The sequence below is a fragment of the Electrona antarctica genome (genome assembly GCF_951216825.1).
Source record: "Electrona antarctica genome assembly, chromosome: 7".
Lineage (NCBI taxonomy): Eukaryota > Metazoa > Chordata > Actinopteri > Myctophiformes > Myctophidae > Electrona > Electrona antarctica.
The window spans coordinates 20,666,690-20,690,439 of NC_136812.1; the positions used below are offsets into that span (position 1 = coordinate 20,666,690).

Genomic DNA, 23,750 nt, shown 5'->3' on the forward strand with positions numbered 1-23,750 from the left:
GTGAAACCAAAACACAACGCCCCTGAAAACGTTTACTGAGTCTGACACACACACACACACACACACACACACACACACACACAGGTGGGTGGTAGGTAGGCTACTATGCTACAGACAGTACAACTACAGTCTACAGTACAGTGACACACTTACAGACTGTTACAGTCAGTCTGCATATTGTAATCAGCTGTCTGTCACTTAGCGCTGGTAGAGTTAACGCAGCAAGCAGGCGGGCGCCCCGACTGAGTGACAGACACACGTGACACAAGCGGATACTGGCCCGTCCACGTACAGTCAGTGCTGCTGCTGTGAACGGGAGATGCAAAGATGGCTGCGAGCAATTATTATGGCTATACACATGGTGCCGGTCCGCAGTACAGGTAATTCCAGTTGATGCGTGCGTCTGTTATACTAGGTGTCAGCGTGACATTCATATTCACGCTGTTACTGGTCCCATTGGCAACCTCTCACACACGCACACCGTGCGCAATTGATGCGGGTTCACACTGTCCTGTCCGTGCAGTCAGTGGACGAGCTCGTTAGCTACTAGTGCTGCTGCTGCGTTAGCTTTAGCATGCGATCCTGCAGGCCAGCGGTCGCACACGCATTTGGCACGAAGCGGCGAGCCGAAAAAAATGGTCACACTTTGGGTTAGAAAGTTGGAGAGCAGCTGCAGCAGCAGCAGAGAGGACCTCTCTGTATGTTACTTGTGTCAGGTTACGACGAAGGCAGACAAGTGAAGCCCCAAGCTACCGTTTCTGAATGGCAGCCTCAGCCTGCCACTAGCTGTTGCAGACTGCAGTTTTTAATATCTGTGGGGTGACTGGTAGCTAGGGAGGGTTTTTGGCCAACAACACATAATAATGATCACATCACATTCCTAGTATTTGGGTTTTAAAAATAATTGAGACTTTTTGTAATTTTGTGGTGAATGTCATTTTACATAGCAAGTGTTGTAGCTTGTAGTGATTCTAGGGCTAAACAACTATTGTAATATTTGTAATTTATTTAGTTTTGCAACATTGTGCAACTGGAGGAGCGTTTTCTCGTCTAATGACGGCGTGGGAAATAATAACTTGTTCTATCTAGGCTAGTTGACTTGAGAGGAGTGTCTGTTTAATTACTGAATTTAGCAGCCACTGTCGAGTGGACAAAAATATGTCCTGCCTAATTTTGAGTACGAAGTTTGATATTGCTATTCTGAACCACTGACACACATAGTACCATCACCATGACATCTGGTCTCCACATCAATGAGTTCTCTCTTAACTTAAACTTGACTTGTCTACCTTAGTACCTTTAGCTACTTAACTGCACACACTATCTCATGATTCAAGTGTAAATTAAAGACTTTGGTATCCATTTATAGTGATAACCCTAACCTCTAATATAAAGATAAAACAAAAACCCTCAAGTAATATTTATTGATGTAACATCGCTGGGGGATATCTGGATATGGCCTAAATTTGCTATATAATTTGATTATATTTTGATAGTGTGTGTGTGTGTGTATGTGTGTGTGTGTGTGTGTGTGTGTATGTATATATATATATATATATATATATATATATATATATATATATATATATATATAAAAATCAGGGCTTGACATTCACTTTTTGAAGCACTTGTCCAGGCACTAAAGTCACTTGTCCGGAGCACGAGCACACACAAACGTAATCAACTAACTAAGTTGGTTTTGGTGAATACATGTTTGAATATTAGATGAATAATTATAGTTTTCAAGTTAATAGCCCTAGAATATCTGTGATTTTACATGCAGTACAATTCATGTATTCACATCAAAACTTCCTTTAATTAGGAAGCACAAATGTATGGGGCACACAAAATAGGTGGTGTCATCAATTACCCGGTCCCCACACCAATCGCAACACACCTGTCAATTGTGTGCCTCATACATTTGTGCTTCCCAAACGTGTGTGTGTGTGTGTGTGAGAGTGTGAGTGTGAGTGTGTGTGTGTGTGTGTGAGTGAGTGAGTGAGTGAGTGGCAGGTAGATAGATAGCTGTCACAATTACCAATTTAAGTTTACACAATTATTTGTCACACACAAAAAATAAATGTAATTGTGACAGGCCTAGAGGCAGAGGGAGAGAGAGGCATTCTCTTACCGATGACCAGATGCAGCAGTGCAACCTGTCCAGATTTATTGTACTCTTTGCCAACCACTTAAAACCCTAGTTGATCAGGGTCCGCCTCTGCCAGGGGTCTGGAGTTGGTCCGCACCTTTTTTCCCTCTGCCCCAAATCTCTTTGCAAGCTTTGTGAACTTGTAGATCTGCTATTTTCACCAAACCTTGGCTCCAGAATAGGGGCACTAAGGTTTGTGTGGTTAAGGCTCTTGCCTTGATAACGTTGCTGCCATTATCTACTGTGACACAGACCAACCACTCCCCGTAAAACGTCCATGAATTAAACCCATCTTTAAGCAATCGTCCATCCGCCTGTATGATCTGTGCATAGCTTCTGCAAGCATGCAATAGTCTGCAAGCATGTACTTCTCGGCTCTAGTGCTCAGTGAGGCTCAAATAGAGTTGCATTTGTACGACTACTAGAGCATGGGATAGTCATCAAGTGAAGTGGTTTAGCTGACATTTTTGCTGGAACTTTTTCAACTGAGCTGAGCTGAGCGGAGTCACGGCTCACTTTAGCTTGATACAATTCGTTGTAGACAGTTGATAATGTGTTTTATCTGATTGAACAGATTTGTTGTGTTGCCTGTTTTCACCGCAACAGCTTCAAAAAACACTTACAGACAATGTTTGTTTGTTCAATGTTTTCATCATTTAGCCTGTAACTAAACCATTCGCAATTGGTTATAGGCAAACTGCCTACTACTACTATTTTTGCTGCATCCATGCACCTGTAGTTGGCCAACACTTGGCCATCTATTTCCATCCTAATCCATTGTACTTGTTTTTTTCGCCGTCCTTGTCTATCTTGACACCATATGCTTTTCTGCTGACAGCATCAGGTACAGGATGTCAGTGCCAGTGACTGCTATTAGTTTGTAATTGCTTCCATAAACACACAAGGTTGTCTTCTTGGCATTACTGCAAATTCAGCTGAGAATAACATTTTCTCTTCTTTTTTCAGTAAGTAGGTCAGTGTGTACTGGACGGTGCCTTCTGACTTCACTGCCCAATGTAATGCCTAACATTTTTGGCCAATACACCATTTGTACCTGTGCTATTATTTGAGCCTCTTGTCTGTGTTTCGTTATGAGAAACACATTGTACAGCGCCTAAAGTAGTGTGCTCTGACGTAAGGAGCTTAATATCGCAGTGCATTTGGCAGAACTCTAATTAGAGGGGAACTGCTGATATTTAACGCGAGACACAGAACACATTGAAAAGTGTTATGTAGGTTTTTTTCACATGATCCCATCAAATTACGGCGAAAGGATTCACATTCCCCTTAGTATAAATGGATAGGCATACTGTCAGTTAGTGTAGATGGAACCAACCTACCTAACCTCCCAAGCTTATCACACTGAAGGCTTTTTTTAGCAGGCTTTTTCACAGCAGGATTTTAGAATAGAACACAATCTTTAAACACAATCTGAATCAATAGCTTATTTCCAAACAAAAGCAGTTTTCTATTGAAGGCAATTGCATTCATATACCAGCTTGTTAATTAAATGTTGCTTCTCTCTCTCTCTCCTATCTTCCTGCTGCTCATTTCCTTCCCCACCTGTTCCATCCAACAGTACCCAGCCTCCCCCATCCTACACCCACCCCTCCACAGCCAGCTACAGTGTGCAGCAGGCTCCCGCTGTGGCTCACGCTGTGACTGCTTCGTACGCTCCAGCCCCAGTTCAGGCAGCCCGGCCAGTGGTCTCTGCTGCGTATCCTGCCTATCAGGGCCACCAGGCAGTGCAGCCCCCCCCGGAATATGGCTACAGGCAGCCAGACCCCCCAGCACCCCCACAGCCCACCACCACCCCACAGACGTATACTCAGGTATACTCAGACATGGTCAGTCTGATTTCACTTTGCTTGAGATACTGTTTGTAAAGTCTCATGGCACGTTGTGTTCATGTTTGATTTAACATATCCGAGATGTTATGATGCAATAAAAAGCGTTATTGAATGTAATGTTTTACAATGTGGACATTGCAAGTTTGCAACTGTACATTCATTAGATAAAATCCTTTGGGTATACTTGCTGCAATTCTTCAGCTTAGATCTAACATTTGACATAACTGTTTTGTGGATTTTATTACACAGAAAGGATAATAAAGTAGTGACAATTTATTGATCGTACTAGAATATTATAATATATTATAATATATAAGTCAGTAAGCCTTGCCGAGCCATGTGGCCCATCGGGTATGATCTCCTATTTCTGTAGCGTGAGGTTGCTGAGGCAGCTTAATGTACAAGTACACCCCCTGGACATGATGCTACTATTGCAATTCTTCACTTCAGTGTAGATTAGATATAACATTTGACATACACAAACGCATAAAGGATACTAAAGTAGAGACAATTTATTGATGATAGACTATAGATTGTGCATCTATTGATAAATGCCTTGGATACCAACACTTACAGGACAACTACAGCTATGGACGGGCCCCAGCAGTGACTGCCTATGATAATAAACAACAGTACTACCAGACCAGTATAGCCCCAGCCCAGAGGACGGCCACAGACAACTACTACCAGACTGGTAAATCCATCTGCATTTATTCTGTCAGCCATCACTGCGTTTCAGATAACCTGCAGCAGGAGACTGTTCCCGTTTCAATTACAGTTGAGAACTTAGAATAGTATTTTGCAGTACTTTGGTTGGCAGAGGAGTGATTTGCCAGACAGTCACTCACTACATTCTTTGTATTGTTTGTTTCACACTTTCTAAGTATAGAAGTGCAATGTGATATTCTAAGGAATGTTTCTGGTGTCCAAAGGTGGATTAGATGGCTTGACTGCCTTGCCCGTAGTTCTCTTGACAGGCAGTCCCAGAGGATGTGATTTGAGAATCAAATATCTGTCTCTCTTGCTCTCCCTCTGCCTTTCCCTTCCTTTCTGCACTGCTCTTCCCTTCCTTACTCACCCCCTCCCCTTCATCTCACTCTCAGTAGGTGTAAAGAGCGGCTACACTCCAGCCTCCTCCACGGTGTACAGCCAGCCCCCTCCTCCACAGAGGCAGGTGACAGCCTTGAAACCCCTGACTCCAGCCTGCTCCAGCTATAACATCTACCCAGTGTCCACAAGCGTCCAGCAGTCTCCCTCACCCATATCCTCCTACACGCCCACAGCATCTGCCAACTCCTACTCTGGTGAGAGAGATGAACTACAGATTGTCCTAATGTCTAGTTTAGCCCAATTCCACATGCACTAAGGGCAATATATGAGGAATAAGTTCCCCATGTTATTTTCTGTTTTCTGTTATTTTCTTACCAATGCGCAGGATCTAGCAGGAGCAGGAAGAGCATGCACACACCTGGTAGCGTATTACAGGAAAGTGCATGTTACCTGAGGAGTGCTTCTAATGACTGATGTTTAGTTGAATTCGGTCCACAACACTAGGAACTTATGCAGACTAGAATTGTATATTATAGTGCCTCTTAACTGTGCATAATTCTTTGTGTGTTCATAAATGAACTCTGGTATTTTGAGTGTTCTTGCTTGTCATTATGGAATTCAGAGCATTCACTGCATTCCTGATCGAAAAATTCAGAACAATGTGCTCTGGAAGCACTCAAAGCACATACCAGATACTCCAGCTGAAGGAGACTCTTTGTCTGAGCATCAAAATGTGATGGGTATGAACAACAGGGGTTCTCAACCTGGGGGCCGCGACCCCTTAGGGGGTCGCCAAATTATTTTGGGGGGGTCCCCAGATGATTTTCAAAAATTGCAACTGAAAGGCTGGAAAATGGAAATTAAGATTTTGCATAGTACACTTCCCTAATGATATCTGGTTTCAGTATTTATTTATGATGTATTTTCTCTATTATTAAGGTTATTGTAGCGGTCAATTTGTATTGGGGGTCGGGAGGGGGTGGGGGACACGAGACATGGCCAAAGCATTTCAAGGGGTGCTTCTTTACACATATCCAACTCCTGTTAAATCCTTTTTAATACATGAGGAATGTGACTTGGCATTTGACTTGCTTCTTGCTTAGTCCACTAAGTATAGACTGTATGGATTAACACTTGATGAAATTCAAGTACTGTTTGCATATCTTCTATCTGTGTGTTTTTGCAACCTGTTCAATTTGGCATAAGTAAGCCAGCCTTGCCGAGCCATGTGGTCCATAGCCTAGGGCAGGAGTCTATCTCCTGTTTTTGTAGCGTGAAGCAGCTTCATGTACTAGAACACCCCCTCTGTCAAGCAGATAGTCATTGTGTCCCATTTTTATAGAAGTCTTTGGTATGACACGACTGAGGAATCGAACCCCGACCTCTCAATCTCAGGGTGGACACTGGCCACAAGGCCACTGAGCTGGCATGCATGCTCTCTACTGTCTCCCTGATGGCAACTTTGCCAATTTGTCCGATTCCTAATGTTTGATTGTGAAGAGCACGTCTAAAAATCATAACATCTTAAAGCGTTGTGTGTGTCGAGAACTCTGCTTTTAAGTGATGTGGAACATTTCTGCTAGCCTACTTAAAACGAAGCATCATACACCAAGTTTTTGCATTTTTAAATACTTTCAACTCCATCGATGAATTTCAATCCGGTTTTAGAACTCTGCACAGTACTGAAAGCGCACTATTGAAAGTGCAAAATGACATCCTTTTAACCGTTGATTCTGGCTCCTGTGCCATTTTAATCCTGCTAGATCTTACTGCTGCATTTGACACGATTGACCACAATATTCTTTTAAACCGTCTCGAATATGAGGTTGGTTTTAAGAGCACTGTTTTAAATTGGTTCACTTCTTATCTAAAAAATCGAACTTTTAACGTTACACTTGGTGCCTACACATCGTCCCTGGCCCCTATCACGTGTGGTGTTCCTCAAGGGTCAATCTTGGGGCCTCTCCTCTTCTCCCTATATATGCTTCCCCTTGGCTCAAAAAAAAAAAAAACACGGCATTCCCTATCATTGCTATGCTGATGATATACAATTTTATCTGCCAGTCACACCGAACGACACATCTTCTCTGAACAACATTTTTAACTGCCTCGATGACATCAAGGGATGGATGGCTACAAATGTTCTTCAATTAAACCAAAATAAAACTGTCATCATAAGTCATCATATTTGGCCCCCAGAAATCCGTAAATGACCTCAAAAGTTCCCTAGGCCCCCTTTCTGCGAATTTTCACAACACAGTAAAGAACCTGGATGTTCACTTTGACTTACATTTTAATAAACAAGTGTCCAGTGTACTGAGTAGCAGTTTTTTATCAGTTAAGAACAATAGCAAAATTGAAACCTATCTTAGCGTACCGTGACCTAGAAAGCGTGATCCACGCTTTTATCACCTCTCGACTGGACTATTGTAATTCCCTGTATCAGGGACCTGGTTTCTGCACCTTCAGCCTCCAGGGTACTCGGGTCAACCTCCCAAATGCCCCTTGCTGTCCCCTCAACGAGCCTAAAAACCAAAGGCGACCGGGCCTTTTCAGTAATTGCCCACAAACTCTGAAATAGTCTCCCACTACACATCAAATCCAGCCCCACCATCGAAAGTTTCAAATCCCCCCCTAGAAACTCACCTTTTCTCCATTGCCTTCAGCTCCTAGTTCTGTGAATGTTTTTAACCTCTTTGTAATTAATAGGCTATTGCATGTTCTCATGTTCCTTGTAATGTTGTTATATTGTATTGTTCTTATATGAAGTATTGCTAAATGTTTATTTTATTTTTGTATTTTATGATGTAATTTTTATTTGGAAAGCACTTTGGGTCAACTTCTGTCTGGTGACTTGACTTGACATAGGCTAGCAGCTAGTAGGAAGTTGCATTTTTCTGTCTCTGGCCTTCACTCTTTTACTGTCCCGTCACTTTCAGGCATCAGCTACTCCAGTTACGACTCAAGTGGCTACAGCTCCACTTCCACCCCCTCATACTACCAGCCAACACAGGTTACAGTCTCCCAGCCCCAGCCTCCTCCCCAGCAGACCCAGCCCTCCATCCAGCCACCCCCCAAACAGCAGACCAGCTCTTCCTGGAGCAATGCAGGCAGCAACATGGTGACAACCCAGGCTGTAAACACCTACAAAAAGCCAATGTTCCATCAGAGCAAGTTGCAGAAACCCAAAGGGCCTCCCAAGCAGCCACAACTCCATTACTGTGACATCTGTAAGATTAGCTGTGCTGGCCCTCAGGTAAGACTTTACAACAATGCATTGTGAAAATTGAACTTGTTTATGATGGGCCTCAGTGATCACATGGTTGGAGTCACTTTAGGTTCAATTCCCAGCCTGTACTATGATATTATGATGATCAATCTTGAAATTTCCTTGAGCATGACACTGAACCCTGAACACATACCTACTTACACTTACAGTGTACCTACTTACAGTGTAAGTAGCTCTGAATCAGAAAATCAGCTATGTGTAAATAATGCCATATAGAACAATCAATGGTGGTCAGTGATGTCTTAACCCTTTAACTGTGTCCAATTCTCTTAGACGTATCGGGAGCACCTGGATGGCCAGAAGCACAAAAAGAAGGAGGCAGCCCTAAAGTCTGGAGGCCAGGCAGGCACCAACAATGGGCCCAGAGGGATTCAAACCCAGTTACGCTGTGAGCTTTGCGATGTGGCCTGCACCGGGGTTGATGCCTATGCTGCTCATATCCGTGGGGCCAAACACCAAAAGGTTAGCAGTTAGCACAACTTAGCAACTTTATATTACTGACTGGCTGACTGCTATCAAGAAAAATATATTTATAGGAGGCAGCCATGAAAAATATTGAGACAGAAATAAATCATACTGGATATTGGTGCAGTGACTCATGTGATGTCCCCTGAAAGCTGCCAAGTGGACGAGTACCGATACCTCCCTCAGGGATCTGTTAAGCAATTACGTGTCTCCAGCACTCATGCAGTGCTATCTCTCCTTTTCTTTTTTGTGAACGGTCTTATTGGTTTCATGTTGCCATAAAAGAACCGTTATACATAACAGTCTAGAAAATACAGATGTGCAAATTGTGCACCAGCACATACGCGCACAAAGACCTAAATTCATATACATTGTATGTACATACATACATACATACATACATACATACATACATACATACATACATACATATTACTATACTAGGTATCCATCCATCCATCTTCAACCGCTTAGCCGCTGTTTGGTCGTACACTTCTAAATAGAAAACATTTACAAATTAACCCCCCATTTCTGATGTAAAGAAACAACAACCAGAAAGACTGTACCTCAGAGCGCTCGTCAAACATACTGGCCCTCATTTATCAATGGAGTGTACAAACCAGCTTATTTTGATTGCTCTAATTATTATAATGTTTTTCTACTCATCTTTCTTTCATAATGACCAGATACGCTGCACAATGTTTTGTCCCTAATGGGCTGCCATAAAAATAGCGTAAGACCCAGCATGCATGCTCTGAGCTGCGGTGTGCTCGCTGCTTGTCATGGCCGCGCGTGCACGCACGCACGTAATTTTAAAAATAGTTTTCCAAATTTTTCCTCATTTTCCACGTTAATGAGAGATAGCCTGGCAAGGCAGTCATAATCTGAACGTTTATGGAGTGATTGATGAATTCATGCATAAACATTAATGGATGAAGGTTGGTGTGTGCAATTGGTTTAGGAGCATTGTCTGGTATTTCTTTCTACTTCCTCATTCTTCGGAAAGGTGGTGAAACTCCACACCAAGCTGGGGAAACCCATACCTTCAACTGAGCCAGTGTTGGTGAATTCTGCACCGGTTTATACGACCACGACAGCCGGGAAACCTCCCGTCTCAGCATCGGCCCCGACCTCATCAGCTTCTACGGCAAAGGCGACCACCCCTGCAATGCTAGCCAAACCAGCAGTCATAAACACCACTACCAAAACAACACCATTGATCAAGAAAATGACTTCTAAAATAACCATCCTTTGTAAGTTGGCTGCTTCAATCTGTACCTTTTTTTTTTTTATGCGAGTAAAACCCATTTATCGGCCCGGGCGGCTGGCGTAGCCGTCTGGGCACCTAGGTTGGTAATCCAGCCTGAAAGTGTGTCGCAGGTTCGAGTCTTGATCCTGACCTTTGCTGCGTGTCACCCCGCCATCTCTCTCCCCATTTCAGTCTACTGTATACCTATCAATAAAAAAGGCATAACCCCCCCTCAAAATAATATAAAAACAAGAATGAAAAATAACCCATTTCTGTGTTGTTTAGCTTTTATTATATTGTTGCAGTCAGGAGGAAACCACCGAACCTCTTTTGAGGTTTTTGATTTTTCCCCCCCGTTAAATCACTGCTCTTGAACACCCTTTACATCTGTATGTTGGTTAAAAAAATATTGAACCAATGAAAAGTATAGTAAAAATCACTTCGGAAAAGTAATTGACAATATATAAAGTCACAACACCAACTTTGATGATGTAGTATTGCTTTGTTTTAAAAATATAAGGTTTTCTTAATTTCCTGAATAATGTATATTTTTCATTTCCTGGAAAATGAATATTTTGGAGTTAAGTAGTTTCTTCCCGACAGCAGAGATATATTGGGTTAGTTGAATGGGTCTATAGGCCGCCTGGGAAACAGAAAGTCCCCCAACCCCCAACCTAACCATAACTGCTCCCTGGTCACTGTATTGATGTCAGTTGACCACTGCTCCTAATACATTTGTGTGTAATGTACTGTAACAAAAATATCCCACAAAGGAGTGGTTGGAGGACCACGTTAAAACTTAATATGTTACATTATTGCCTGAATAGACAGTTACAGTGGTTGTAAAGCAAACTTTGCATTAATTCATTCTAGGTTTTATAGATCATATTATCAGTTTGGGTAGTGTTTGGGTAATGAACATCTGGATACTGACATGTTGCTTGTGTCACAGCCAAGCCGGCCAGCGCTCCAGTAGCAGCACCAGTGAAAGCAGAGGAGCCTAAGCAGCCGAAGATGGAACAGAGTGACGACGATGAGGACAGTGACAGAGCAGGAGCTCACGTCCAACCTGTGGGACATGACTATGTTGAGGAGGTAGGCAAACGACAATCTTATTGTGTGTGTGATCTAGTATTCATAAAAAATAATTCAATTTCAGTTCCTAAACAAAGTCAAAGTCGTACGATTGGTCACACACGTTACCGCAGTGAAATTTGTTCTCCACATTTGACCCATCTCTTGGAGCGGTGAGACGCAGCCAAGGAGCGGTGAGCTGCAGCCGTGCCGTGCTCTGAGATAATTTGATTAGTTGATTTGACCCCCCAATCCAATCCATTGTTGCTGAGTGCCAAGCAGGGAGGCATTGGGTCCCATTTTTACAGTCTTTGGTATGACCCGGCCGGGGAGCGAACCCCGTCCTCTCAGTCTCAGGGCGGACACTAACCACAAGGCCACTGACTGGCCTTGTGGTTATAAACAGCGCTAATAAACGTCCGTCATTAGTTTTCCTTTTTATTGGCAACGAGAACTGGGTTGTTGCGACTACATGTCGCTTTCTTCTATTTTGTATGCCTCCTAATGATTGTCAGCCTTTCACCTGTGTGTATTTCATGCGTCCATTGTCCTGAATTATCTCCAGGTTCGTAATGATGATGGCAAGGTCATTCGCTTCCACTGCAAACTCTGTGAATGCAGCTTCAATGACCCTAATGCTAAAGACATGCACCTGAAGGGAAGGAGACACCGACTGCAATACAAGGTAAAATAAAAAGACATTAAAGAAATGATGATCAAAATGTTTCTCTTGTTAAGACATCTACTGAGATGGATGCGTCAGTAGAAGGTCATTTTATGCAACTTGAATTGCAGTTTAAGTTATACTTGGATGAAGTATTTGAGTTCTGAAAGTGATATTCCAAGCCCTATCTACTACCTGGAACACTGTACCACAAGCTTCTATCATCCCAACTGGTTGAAATGGTCTACGAAATAAAAATCCTCAAAGTGCACTATAAAACAGACATTACAGAAACACAGAGGGAGTGATTTCCTACATTACTCGTGATAAATTGTGCCCTGCGACTTGCAGACAGGCAATAATAGTAAATGAGAAGTGGTGTCACTGTGTGACATTGTTATACACTGGCCGTAAGATGTCATATTTGCTTCTGAAAAGATCTTCGCTACCCCATTTGACTGGATTTTTAAAGCAGTGTACATCTCTTTGTTTGTTCTGTTTAAATATTGTCTGTAAGTGCAATAATATATTTTTATCATATGTAATGCAAATCTACGGAGCCCCTGAATGGCCATGCATTCAAAATATATTTTATCTCGTCTGTACAAGATATTATCTCGTCCGTACAAGATATTATCTCGTCCGTACAAGATATTATCTCGTCCGTACAAGATATTATCTCGTCCGGACAAGATAATAATTATCTTGTCCGGACAAGATAATCCGGATAATATATACAATTATACAATATCCGGATAATATATTTTGAATGCATGGCCATTCAGGGGCTCGGTACAAATCAATATTTGCAATACAAATATAATTATTATATTAGGTATTTTATGATACGGTGTGTGAAATATTGTGTCTGAGAGATTGCAGGAAGAGGTGCATGCATTAAGTCTCTAGTTCTTCCCGGTTCTTGGTCCCCGTGCAGAAGAAAGTGAACCCGGAGCTTCCTGTGGAAATCAAGCCCAGTAACCGTGCCAGGAAGCTGCAGGAGGGCAAGCTGAGAAAACAGAAGCAGAAGGCAGTGCTGAAGAGACAGAGAGATGATGAGCAGCGCTGGCACATGGAGATGAGGTCAGACTCATGGCCAAAGTAAGGATGATCATCAGTGCTGTATCATCAGTGCAGTGTGCCTTCTCTTTTTGATCATTTGATTGTTTGATTTGTGAAATAATGTCTGATCTTGTATTTGTTTTGTACGGAACAAAGAGAAATGGAAAATATATGGAAGATAACTCCACAGAAGTAACAAGCCAACCAGTACCAACGTGTCATCAAAGTAGATGTAATAGAGGCTTTAATGAAGTTGATATCGGTATCGGGAACAGGTGGTCAGTTGACTGTATATGGCTGTCAGTATTTATGGTATTAGAGCTTTCCCTATTGCTTGACCTTTTTTTCTTTTACAGTGTGACTGCAGTAGTCCAGCCATCTAAGATTGTCAGTCTCTCGCCTCAAATAGTTTTTCATATGTTTTCTACTTTTTCTCTATGTTACTAAAGCAATAAGCCAAGTGTCTCAGCGCCCATACCCTAGGTGTGTTTGGCGAAAGGGCCTTTCTTTGTGGAGTTTGCATGTTCTCTCTGTGTCCCCCGTGCTACGTCCTACCATGGTGTGATACGAAGCGGCCTGCTCACTCCTCATGCATTGAAGGAAGCATGAGCTCAGTTTGTGGCTCTCCTCGGGTTGGCAGAGGGACGCACCCAGGATTGCAGCTTAGGGTTTAGGCCATTGGCACCGGGTGAAAAAATTGGTTACAAAAATCGTGGGATAAAATATTTAGAGGAAAAAAACAATTCCTGCAAGAAAGTAGTTCCACTTCTCGGCCACCAGGAAGAGCCACTTCCTCATGTTTACATATTAGCCAGTCTGTGTGTTAAGACATCAACTTTGAGAAACAAAACGTAACTGTTAACTTAGGTCAATCTCATTGTAACTAACATTCAATAGAAATTCATAATTTTTTAAAGCCAAATTTTGCTTCTATGTCTGTGAACATCACGTGAAAAACGCTAGCATAGACATGTCGAGGGTGATTAGCTGTGCTGATGGAATAGGGAGCGCTTTCTGTCTTTACAAGACCTGCCCTTTGCCGCAGCTCACACCTACAGCCAGCATACAAAGAATGTGATTTATTGTGTGTGTATTAGCTTGTCTGACACCTTGATCGAGTTGAGACAGAGCATTCTGCAGTTACTGCAGAGAGGCAAGCATGCAGCCAATCCATACACGACGATGATTGCGCAACAAAACGGGTGATACCATCGATGGATCGAAACAAAATAATTAAACAAAATAGATCAGTCATCCACCAATAGTGCGGGGACATTCAGACCCTTCTGAAAATCCACCTTTCAGCAGGCCCAAGGGAGAGGAAATGATCCTTCCCTCTTAATTGATGACATGGATTTTGTTGTTATTCTTCATGTCATGTCTATGTATTGATTGCATAGGGCCTAAATGGAAACGAGACCGCAAGGACTTTTTTTTGGTGCTATCCCTTTTGAACCGAGTGTTTGACTACTGTTTTTAGATTTATGTTCAATAAACTATTCTATCAATCAATTTGACCTCCCCCCTCCGCCACCTATGGCTGGGATTGATATAAACTGATTTAAGGTGTAGATTATAGTCTCATTTAGCACATGGTCTAATCAGAAACCAGTCATCCAGAATCAAGGATTAGGACTAACCGTTTTAGAATTAAATGTCTATAATGGAAGTGATCGGGCTGAAACGCAGTTTGAGTAAATCGTCTGTCATACATGCGTAATAGATGACTGATTTCACAGGCTGGCCACATGAACACATTAGAGCCACACCGTTCCCACGTGGATCCCGACATTCACATATTTCCAGTCATGATTATCTCTTCATCTGTACTGTATGTGTAGAATAACATCCATAACCCCCCAATTTGTACCCTTTAATCCACGGTTTAATATCTGACTTAGGACTTCTACTGCCACCTCCCTTTCCCCCCCCTCCTCCTCCAGACGCTATGAGGAGGAGCTGTACTGGAGGAGGATGGAAGAGGAGCAGATGTACTGGGGGGAGCAGAGACGTAGGATGGCTCCACCTCCCCTGATGAGCCGCCCGGGGATGCCAGTACCTCCTCTGCTGGTGAGCGCTAACTGCAACGCCGTTTTGCGGTTGTGTTAAATTAGTTTTAGCAGGATGGATTTAAAGGTTTCATGGCATTACGTTTCATTTATTTTTATTTTTCGTTTTTCTATTAGGTTTTATGACCTCAATTACATCCACACAGCCTGAACTTTGAACATTCAGTGGATTTTCTGCGGTCTGGGGTTTTCTCTGTGTGTTCTGAAGCCTTTTGAGCTGCATTGAAAACAGGCAAAATCCCTCAACACGAGTCAACAGTGACATCTGCTAGCAAATTCTTATGTCATATATGGGATTTGTGGATTCTTGCCTCACAGTCCACAGGCAAATCAGAGCACTTGTTTGAGCCAGAAATCCCCAGACCACAGAAAATCTACTGAATGTTAAAAGTTCAGGTTTTTTGTTTGTAAAATAAAATAAGAAAAATTTGAAAACTTTTTTTTATGTCACGATCCCTTTAAAATAAGATTGTGGATTTTAATCCATGCACCCTCTCAAAAACAATTGTTGCATTTCTCTTTTCTTTTTTAGGGGCGCTAGCCCCTCCTATGTCCTATGTGTGTAAACGCAAACATTACATAAACACAAACATTGAAGACAAAAGTGAGGACGCAAATTGTGATTGGCCGGTATGAGATGATGTATGATGATAAGAGCGCCCCTCACTTCACACGGGTGTGATTTCTTTTTGTAGTGTATTTAACATTTTCATCTACACTCAGCAGACATGTGTCCGGCGGCCAGATTCCCCTGATGACCGCCACATCATGGCCAAGCACTCCACCATCTACCCTGTGGAGGAGGAGCTGCAGGCTGTCCAGAGGATCGTCTCTCACACCGAGAGAGCCCTCAAACTGGTGTCTGACTCCTTGTTGGAGAAAGAGACACCACCTGCTGCTGCTGCTACTGTTGTTGCTGCTGCTGCTACTACTGCTACTGCTGCTGCTGCTGCTGCTACTCCTCCAGCTACACCCACCACCACAACCACCACCACACCCACCACTACTACTGAGGATGGAGATGAAAAAGAGTAAGAGGAGGGTTCCCATGTATTTACAAAAAGGACGTATGTATGGCACTTAATACATGGTATCATCACTTAATACATGGCATCGTTAAATCACAGCAGGAGAGGAGATTGGTGAACTTGTATGGTCAAGATTGTCGATTGGTGAACCAATTGATCTGTCTGTTGTTAAGGTAAAAGTTTTCTCATTGAAATTCTGACTCTTCCTATGTGACAGTGTTGAGATTCCTGGACGGCTGCTGAAAGGAGTGATGAGGGTGGGCATCTTGGCCAAAGGCCTGCTTCTCCATGGAGACAGGAATGTTGAGCTTATCCTGCTGACTGCTAAGAAACCCACTGTTACCTTACTGAGGAGCATATCCATGCAGCTACCCAAGGAACTGGCTGTAAGTAAAGTCACTTGTCTTGCCTCAGGCTTGCAGAGATGTAGAGGTCATTCATTGACGTAGGAAATGGTTGGATCCCCTTCCTATGATCTACATGATGTTATGAGAGGGCTTTTGTTATTATATTTGGTAGTAATTTACTGATTGTGCTTAAACAAAACTTAAGTCATGTTTTCATGAGAGCCACTCATAAGCCATTGCCTTCCATGGGGGTGCGTATGAGATACATTACATCTACTTAAATCCTATGAGCTTTGTTGACGGGCTCTCCCTGGGTTGTGTACTTGGCCCCCTGCTTTTTTCGCTAAACCGAAAATACAGATTTCAACTCGCAATGTGTCACATTGAGACACGTTATGAGTTGTTAGAAATTCTATTATTGCAGAAATATTAAACCGATTTTTGGCAAATGTTTGCCCATGTCAAATAATAAATCACTGTATTCCATTGTAACACATGAGACCCACAGGACACGTAAGCATAAGCACAGGTGCTCCGCTCGCACACGCAAAGATTTGTTTTCTGCTCTGGGAGAGGATATTGTATGTCCGTATTATCATACAAATACTTTATTTTGGATAGCTAGACGTGCCAGTTTGGCGAGACAATCAAGCGTGTGTGTGTGTGGTGGGTTTGGTGCATAATTGTGCTACACTGCTTTATTAATTGACTGTCAAGATTTAGCAGTGCTATAGTGCTATATATGTATAGCAGTGATGTCTTTAATATGACGAGAATGCAAATGGGGTTTCTTCTGTGCCCTACAACAGTTCATGTTTGCATCAGTTAACTCATTGCAGTGTACAATTATCCTGCAACTTGAAAGTGTCTGAGCATCATCTTAGGATATCTTAACATTTTCTTGTTATGAGCTATTTGCTGTAGTACTACTATATTCTAAAATAATTTGATTGGAAAAGTGCAAACGGATGTTCTGTATATCCTCAAAGACACATTCCCATTTACTCAATTTCCAAACTGCTTTGTCTTAAATGGCATAATCGGAATCTTAGATTTCACGATTCAAGCAGATGAACTGTCTTAGGCCACAAGAATGATGTGTGGAGTTTTGAATTGACTGGAATTTCCCTTTTTTAAGGCTGTTCAGGAGACGTGTAAAGAAGAGAGTGGACCCATAGGGGATGTGTAATGAAGCCTTTATGAATACTGCTAATAGGGATGTGTTTTATAATGAATCTCTTCCTCCCTCTTGCTGTAGTTGTAATGAGTGTTTCATCACAAGTGCTTTTGACTGATCTTTAGATCCACTGCCTGGTTATGACACCCAAATCCTACAGAGTGAGACTGGGGAATTTATTTTTCCAGAAAGAAAATTCCCATGTTTAGCACATCTCATAGAAAACATTATTAGTGCCCAAACCTGAGAAATATAATCATCAACACAACTCACCATTTTTAAATAACGGGGTCTCAAATCCCAGTAGTTATTTGAAAAGCTATATTTGCCATGGGTTAACCCCCCCCCCCCCCCCCCAAAAAAAAGATTGCCCTTTTGCCTGTTTATTCACAAAAAGGCACACTGTCCCCTGCAATCCCCTAACTCCTCTGTAGAGAGTAATCCCCAGTGTCCTTTTAACCGGCAGACGTTTTCTGAAGATCAGTATGAGGTGCAGGCTCACCCAGAGGAGGCCAACATCGTGATATGTTCAAGCAAGGAGCCCAAAATGCAGGTGACGATTTCTCTCACCTCGCCGCTGATGAGGGAGGACCCTGCCACTGAGAAGGACAAGCAGGCAGGAGGAAAAGCGGCTGAGAAAGGTTAGAGAAGCCAAAGCTTTTGGTACCAAGGTGACTTTGATGTTAAGCCTGATTTATGCTTCGTCGTATGAGGGTGTCCTGTGCCGAAAATGGCCGATCTACAAGCTCTCGCGACACATCGAAGTGCGCGGTGAGCTTGTAGATCTGCTGTTGTTGGTGTGCGACACCGTTGTACAACAGAGAATAAATTAGGCATTAGCATTGTGTGTATTACACTATAAATCCCTCCCACTACTAGCCTATATTTTAGGCTGAGAAGACCCTAAATGAGGCCAAACTAGAAATGGGACTTTTAACCAAGCCCATAAAGTATCATCTTTCTAACTAAAACAACAAAAACGGTGTTCATAGATATTTTTCTTTATCCCCTTCCCACAAACAAAAAGATTTGACTCACCCATTCATTTGTCCCATTGCTTTTTCCCCCCACATTGTTTGCAGTTATACTAGTGCCAAACAAATTCTTTGTTTTTCCTCCAACATGGGAATCTAAAGCCGGGCTCTCCGACCTTTCTGTGCCTGTAACAGTGTGTGTTTGTCTATGAATACACACTCGGTTAAACCTTTTGGAAATTCTAATGAAAGTGATTTAAGAAGTGATGTTCAGATAATGCCCAGGGATGAGAATGCATCACAGCATTGATACGACTGGTAGAAGGAACAAAAAAAACTAGTTTTTAAGATTTCCTATTGCACTCTTCATGAGATATGTTTTGTTGATAATGATCATAGGAGGTCCACGACTTCCCACTCCCTTATCTATCTCTCATCCCTGCAATGTTAAATGGCATTATCAGTATTGATAAGGTGTTGGAGTGTCATTTAATTTCCTCACAATGGCCTCTACTGAAATAATGAGATTGGTAACACCTTTATTGTTACTCTCCCCCTGCATTGCAGTGCCAGATCATTGTGATATATACACTCCTTCACCTACTGCAATAACGATGCCGTTCAGCATGAAAACTTTGTTTTTCTCCCCATTAAAGGGATAGTTCAGATTTTTTGAACTTAAGTTGTATGAAATACTTGCCATTAATATAGTGGTTGCAACTGTATTAATTGATTGCCCGAGTCCTGTGGTGGGAGTTCTGCTCTGGTTTTGGTGAAATATCAAGTAGTTCCGGTCATTTTGTGGGGGGCACTGGGGGCCACGCAGTAAAAGTAAATGAATCCACAAAACTAACGTAATTTGTATTGTTGACCTATTCTAAAATATTAGTGCAACTTCCGTTCTTTTTTTACCCCTCTATCACACAGAACTATGTTTTTTGTGTCCATATCACTACGCCCAAAAAATAGTTCCATGTGATAGAGGGGTCAAAGTTGAACGAAAGTCGCGCTAATATTTTAGAAATAGGTCAACAATACAAATTACGTTCGTTTTGTGGATTCATTTACTTTTACTGCGTGGCCCCAGTGCCCCCCACAAAATGACCGGAACTACTTAATATTGACCAAAACCAGAGCAGAACTCCCACCATGGGACTCGGGCAATCAATTAATACAGTTGCAACCACTGTATTAATGGCAAGTATTTCATACAACTTAAGTTAAAAAAATCTGAACTATCCCTTTAAGAAAACATCAAATAAATGTTTTCTGTGGCCTTTCTCCTTTAGTTTTTTGTTTGGGTTTGTTGATCAGTAACCCCCCCAACTCCTGTATCAGCAGACCTAGGCAATCCATTGGCTATTCTGAAGTCCACACTCGTATACATACCACTAAGAATGGTGAAATGAATAAATAAAAATGAAAACACCCACCTATTTGTTTAAGCTCTTCAGAGTAGGTATGACTATGATCTTCTATTGCACAGCGATCAGAGGGTCAGGACTGTCCCCACATCAATTGGCCATATTCTGCTCATGCAGAATGATATACTAGAATAATCCCCTGCACCCAGTATGACACTATGGGCGAAATGGCCACTGTATGAATATGTTCAACTCTCACTACTCTAGATTGGTTCTAAGTGGTATGGCAGAGTAGACTTTGCAATGTACTGTAGCCTGCTTTAATGTACGGTATTCCCCCTGTAATAAATCTAATGTTTTCTGTTCTTGATACAGTGCTAGTCAGCATGGAAGTGTGGAAAGCCCATAGGATTGTGAAGCATTACACATGACAATTCTCATTAACTGAAGTGGATGGATTTGGGAGGGATACCGTTTTGATGATAAATTTCACTAACTGAGGTGGATGGATTGGGGAAGTGATACTATTTTGAGGTGACAAACGAATGTGAATTATTCATTGGTCATATAATCAAACAGATTTTCTGGCATTAAAAAAATAATCCATCGCTTCCTTATCCAATGTAGCTTTGCTTTCCTATCATCCATACAGTGATACATACAGTGTTCAGTGATAAGGCTTGCTTTGACATTTTGGTGAACAGACTTAACCTCTCAGAAAATGCTTTGCTCTTTGTCAGTTGTTAAAATAGTGAGATGTTCAATGGCATTTTCTTTTTGCTCTTGTGCTTTACCAGCTCGGGATGTGTTTCCTACAAATCCGATACTTCATTACTGTGCATCCAAAATAGTGCTTGACTGATTGGTCGGGCCCTATTGGAAAAGCAGTGCTCATATGCTTTCCTTGATTTCTTATATCTTAAAACCACATTAAAGGAATCAAGGAAAGATTTTAGGGAACCATGGGAAGTTGTTGTTTTTGTTGGACCAAAACATCACTCAAGTAAACAATATGCTTGAAATATTTTCTCACACACTCCTTTGGTCGTCAGTGATCGCACCAATAACATGTCATAGATTGACTTGTGTCAGTGATCGGTTTAGCTATCATCTACTGTATGTCTAACAGTAAACCATGAGCTAGTCTGTTGTCTCTGTCAGGTGTGGCTGAGAAGGAGATTCCGGATGTCCTGAACAAGAAGAAATGCCTAGAATATCTTGCTGCTCTGCGACATGCCAAATGGTTTCAGGTAAAGACATTACTGACCGTTACCTGGACATCATGCAGTAGACCAGTCATTATATGGCATTAATAATGACTATTAAAACACCTATGATGCTAAACCGGGATGTGCCTTGGACGTGTATACACGTCTTTAGGTTCTTTTTAATTATATAAAACGGGGGACCCGTTGCTAGGCAACACCTTGTTCAGCGCTCCCGGGCATGTTTTGTGCTGCATGCGCACAGCCGTTCACTTCCTTGTTTAAGGGTTGACAAACCTTTCTATTCTCTCTAAATCTAGAGCCCTCTCCATGGTTTTGATCAGAACGCTGATGTTCTGTTCTAATTTCTGACTTAACCAAGCATCTTGCTTGGAATATTAACGCTTCTAGAGAGAGATCAGACCTGACAGCGCGAGGTAGTAATGGAACATTATACCTCCCAGGTTTTGGGGGGGAAATGGAAGGCGGGGCTTTTCTGAATAAAATCTGCCCACCTGCTTGGCACCCTAGCGCCTATTCTGAAGAACTCTGGCAGCATCATAAGTGTTAAGGTCAAGGAACACATTGATTTGTTGACTTCAATTTCTATTTGTTGTCATATAACCAGGATAGTGACATTCTTTTCAGTACAGGACAATTTCATTTGACATTACCACAGACAATATGCAGCCTACTTTTGCTTAGGCACTATGTCCATGATTTATATTATCACAAGCATTTTCAGTGAGTCTCAAGTCTACTTTGTCCAATGCAGTGTTGATGATGGTGACCTGTTTTGAATTTCTTAAGGCTCGAGCCAATGGTCTCCAGTCCTGTGTGATCATCATTAGGGTACTGAGAGACTTATGCCAACGTGTGCCAACCTGGGGCAAGATGCCAGCCTGGGTAAGGCTTAATGAAATTACCATAGTAATGTACCAATTGTCAGGCTTAGCCTATTTATTTATTATTTGTGTTTTATTGTTTTTTAAAACGTTTGTGGGTTAGCCTGTTTATTTGTCCATTACACATTATACTGGCCAATTCACAAATATCACCTAAAATGATCTACAGTACGCTCAGATGTGTCTATACATGTAATGGAGAGGTAATGTACGCACACTTAGAATTCAGGCAATGCATGTGATAATTAAGGGCAAGATACTGAAAGGGACGAGGTACTATTCGGGGAAGAAGAATCCAGGGTGCAGTTTTCTACTTTGTACTATTAAATCTTCATTTGTTTCTACCTTCCCTTCAGGCAATGGAGCTGCTGGTAGAGAAGGTGATCAGCAGTGCCACAGGTCCACTCAGCCCTGGAGAGGCCATGCGCAGGGTGTTGGAGTGCATCTCCACAGGCATTCTACTTCCAGGTCTGATAATGGGCTAGTGCGGTTAACAACCCTTGGAGTTGTCTTTTATCATGCCCCCCCTCACCTGGAGAAATAAAGTATATCATTATGATGTACACATCTATTTTCTCTTCCAAGAATAATTGTGTTTCAGTATGGTTATCGCAAGGCATCCAATCCACCCGTTTCGGATGTTCCTGATAATCAAGAAAATGTTCGTGATCAGCACCTTAGAAATACCCCCAGTATGTGATAATCAACATACTGGGAAATCCGGAAGAGAAACTATGGGATCGTTTGCTTTTTGTGTCAATGACGGAGGCGCGCCGTGTCTGGTGGCCTTGAGCCACGAGAGGCACCAGCCGAGCGAGTCGCCGTGCCGAGCGTTGCGAAGGCCACCAGACCCGACTCAGCGCCGTCCGAGTTACGTCCCGATAGGCAGAGAATAGTATATATTAGTAGCCCCTAGTTTCCATGCGCCGACAATAGATTTGGAAATGACACGTTCAGCAGGGGGAGTCCCTGACCAGGCTATGTCTGCACCGCACCCTGCATGCGTGCAGTCCGGGGGAATACAGCCAAACACCACAATGTCTAGTATGCCAGTATGGCCATATTAGCCATATTCCAACGTCCTGATAACGGTTGATTTCGTATATTTAATACAGTGATAACGCACAAATCCGCACACTCAATCAGTCTCAGCTGCAGCGCTTCTCTTTCTGCTGTAAAAGTGGAATTTTGAAGAATTTCAATTAATTGTTGAATTTCATAATTCCATTGGTCATAGTCAACCCATTATTCTTCCCTCATTAAGCAGATGGACCAGGTTTGATGGACCCCTGTGAGAAAGACTCAACAAATGCCTTGGAGAGCATGACTGGCCAAGCCAGAGAGGACATTACCGCTAGTGCACAGGTACTTCGCTCTTGTTTCCAAATAAGGAATTTATGCTTATAGAAGGTTGTTGGAATTCAACTTGACCACCTCTTTTTTGTTTGTTTTTTTTTCTTTTTTTTGCATTCTGGTTTCAGCATGCTTTGCGGCTGCTTGCGTTCCGTCAAATCCACAAAGTTCTGGGCATGGAGTCTCTCCCAGCGTCCAAGGCCAGTGCGCGCAACCGTAAACGGAGACGGGATGGCAGCGACAACTGCGAAGAGGAAGGCGAGGGGAAAAAGGACAAGAAGGAGGAAGCAGCAGCAGAGGCTTGACATGGAGATGTGTGTTTGTTAGCATAGAGACTGGTATAATTGATCATTTCACGTGGCTGCCATTATGCTCTTATGTGATACTTTGGGGTGGAAATTCATGAGTATGATTTAAGATAAAAATGGCCACCTTGTGAATTTGATCAGTGTCACAACTTTAACCTTTTTCTTATC

General features: G+C 42.3%; 1 protein-coding gene across 17 annotated transcripts; it reads left to right on the forward strand.

Moving 5' to 3' along the window:
- Positions 1–187: 187 nt before the first annotated feature.
- On the forward strand, positions 188–23,719 carry zfr2 (zinc finger RNA binding protein 2; the record flags this gene model as incomplete). Of its 17 annotated transcripts, none has more annotated exons than XM_079506611.1 (19): positions 188–380; positions 3,729–3,996; positions 4,576–4,693; positions 5,103–5,303; positions 7,989–8,305; positions 8,612–8,800; positions 9,810–10,056; positions 11,005–11,147; positions 11,692–11,811; positions 12,728–12,891; positions 14,754–14,922; positions 15,645–15,952; positions 16,167–16,335; positions 17,940–18,114; positions 20,973–21,061; positions 21,827–21,922; positions 22,278–22,389; positions 23,186–23,286; positions 23,403–23,719. In XM_079506611.1, 19 exons carry the CDS (start codon positions 328–330, stop codon positions 23,577–23,579), a joined length of 3,216 nt encoding a protein of 1,071 aa, XP_079362737.1. In that variant the 3' UTR covers positions 23,580–23,719. The 17 variants fall into 17 exon arrangements, with proteins under 17 accessions (XP_079362737.1, XP_079362746.1, XP_079362747.1 ...); XM_079506620.1 differs by having other exon boundaries at positions 23,189–23,286; XM_079506621.1 differs by having other exon boundaries at positions 15,648–15,952.
- Positions 23,720–23,750: the final 31 nt, after the last annotated feature.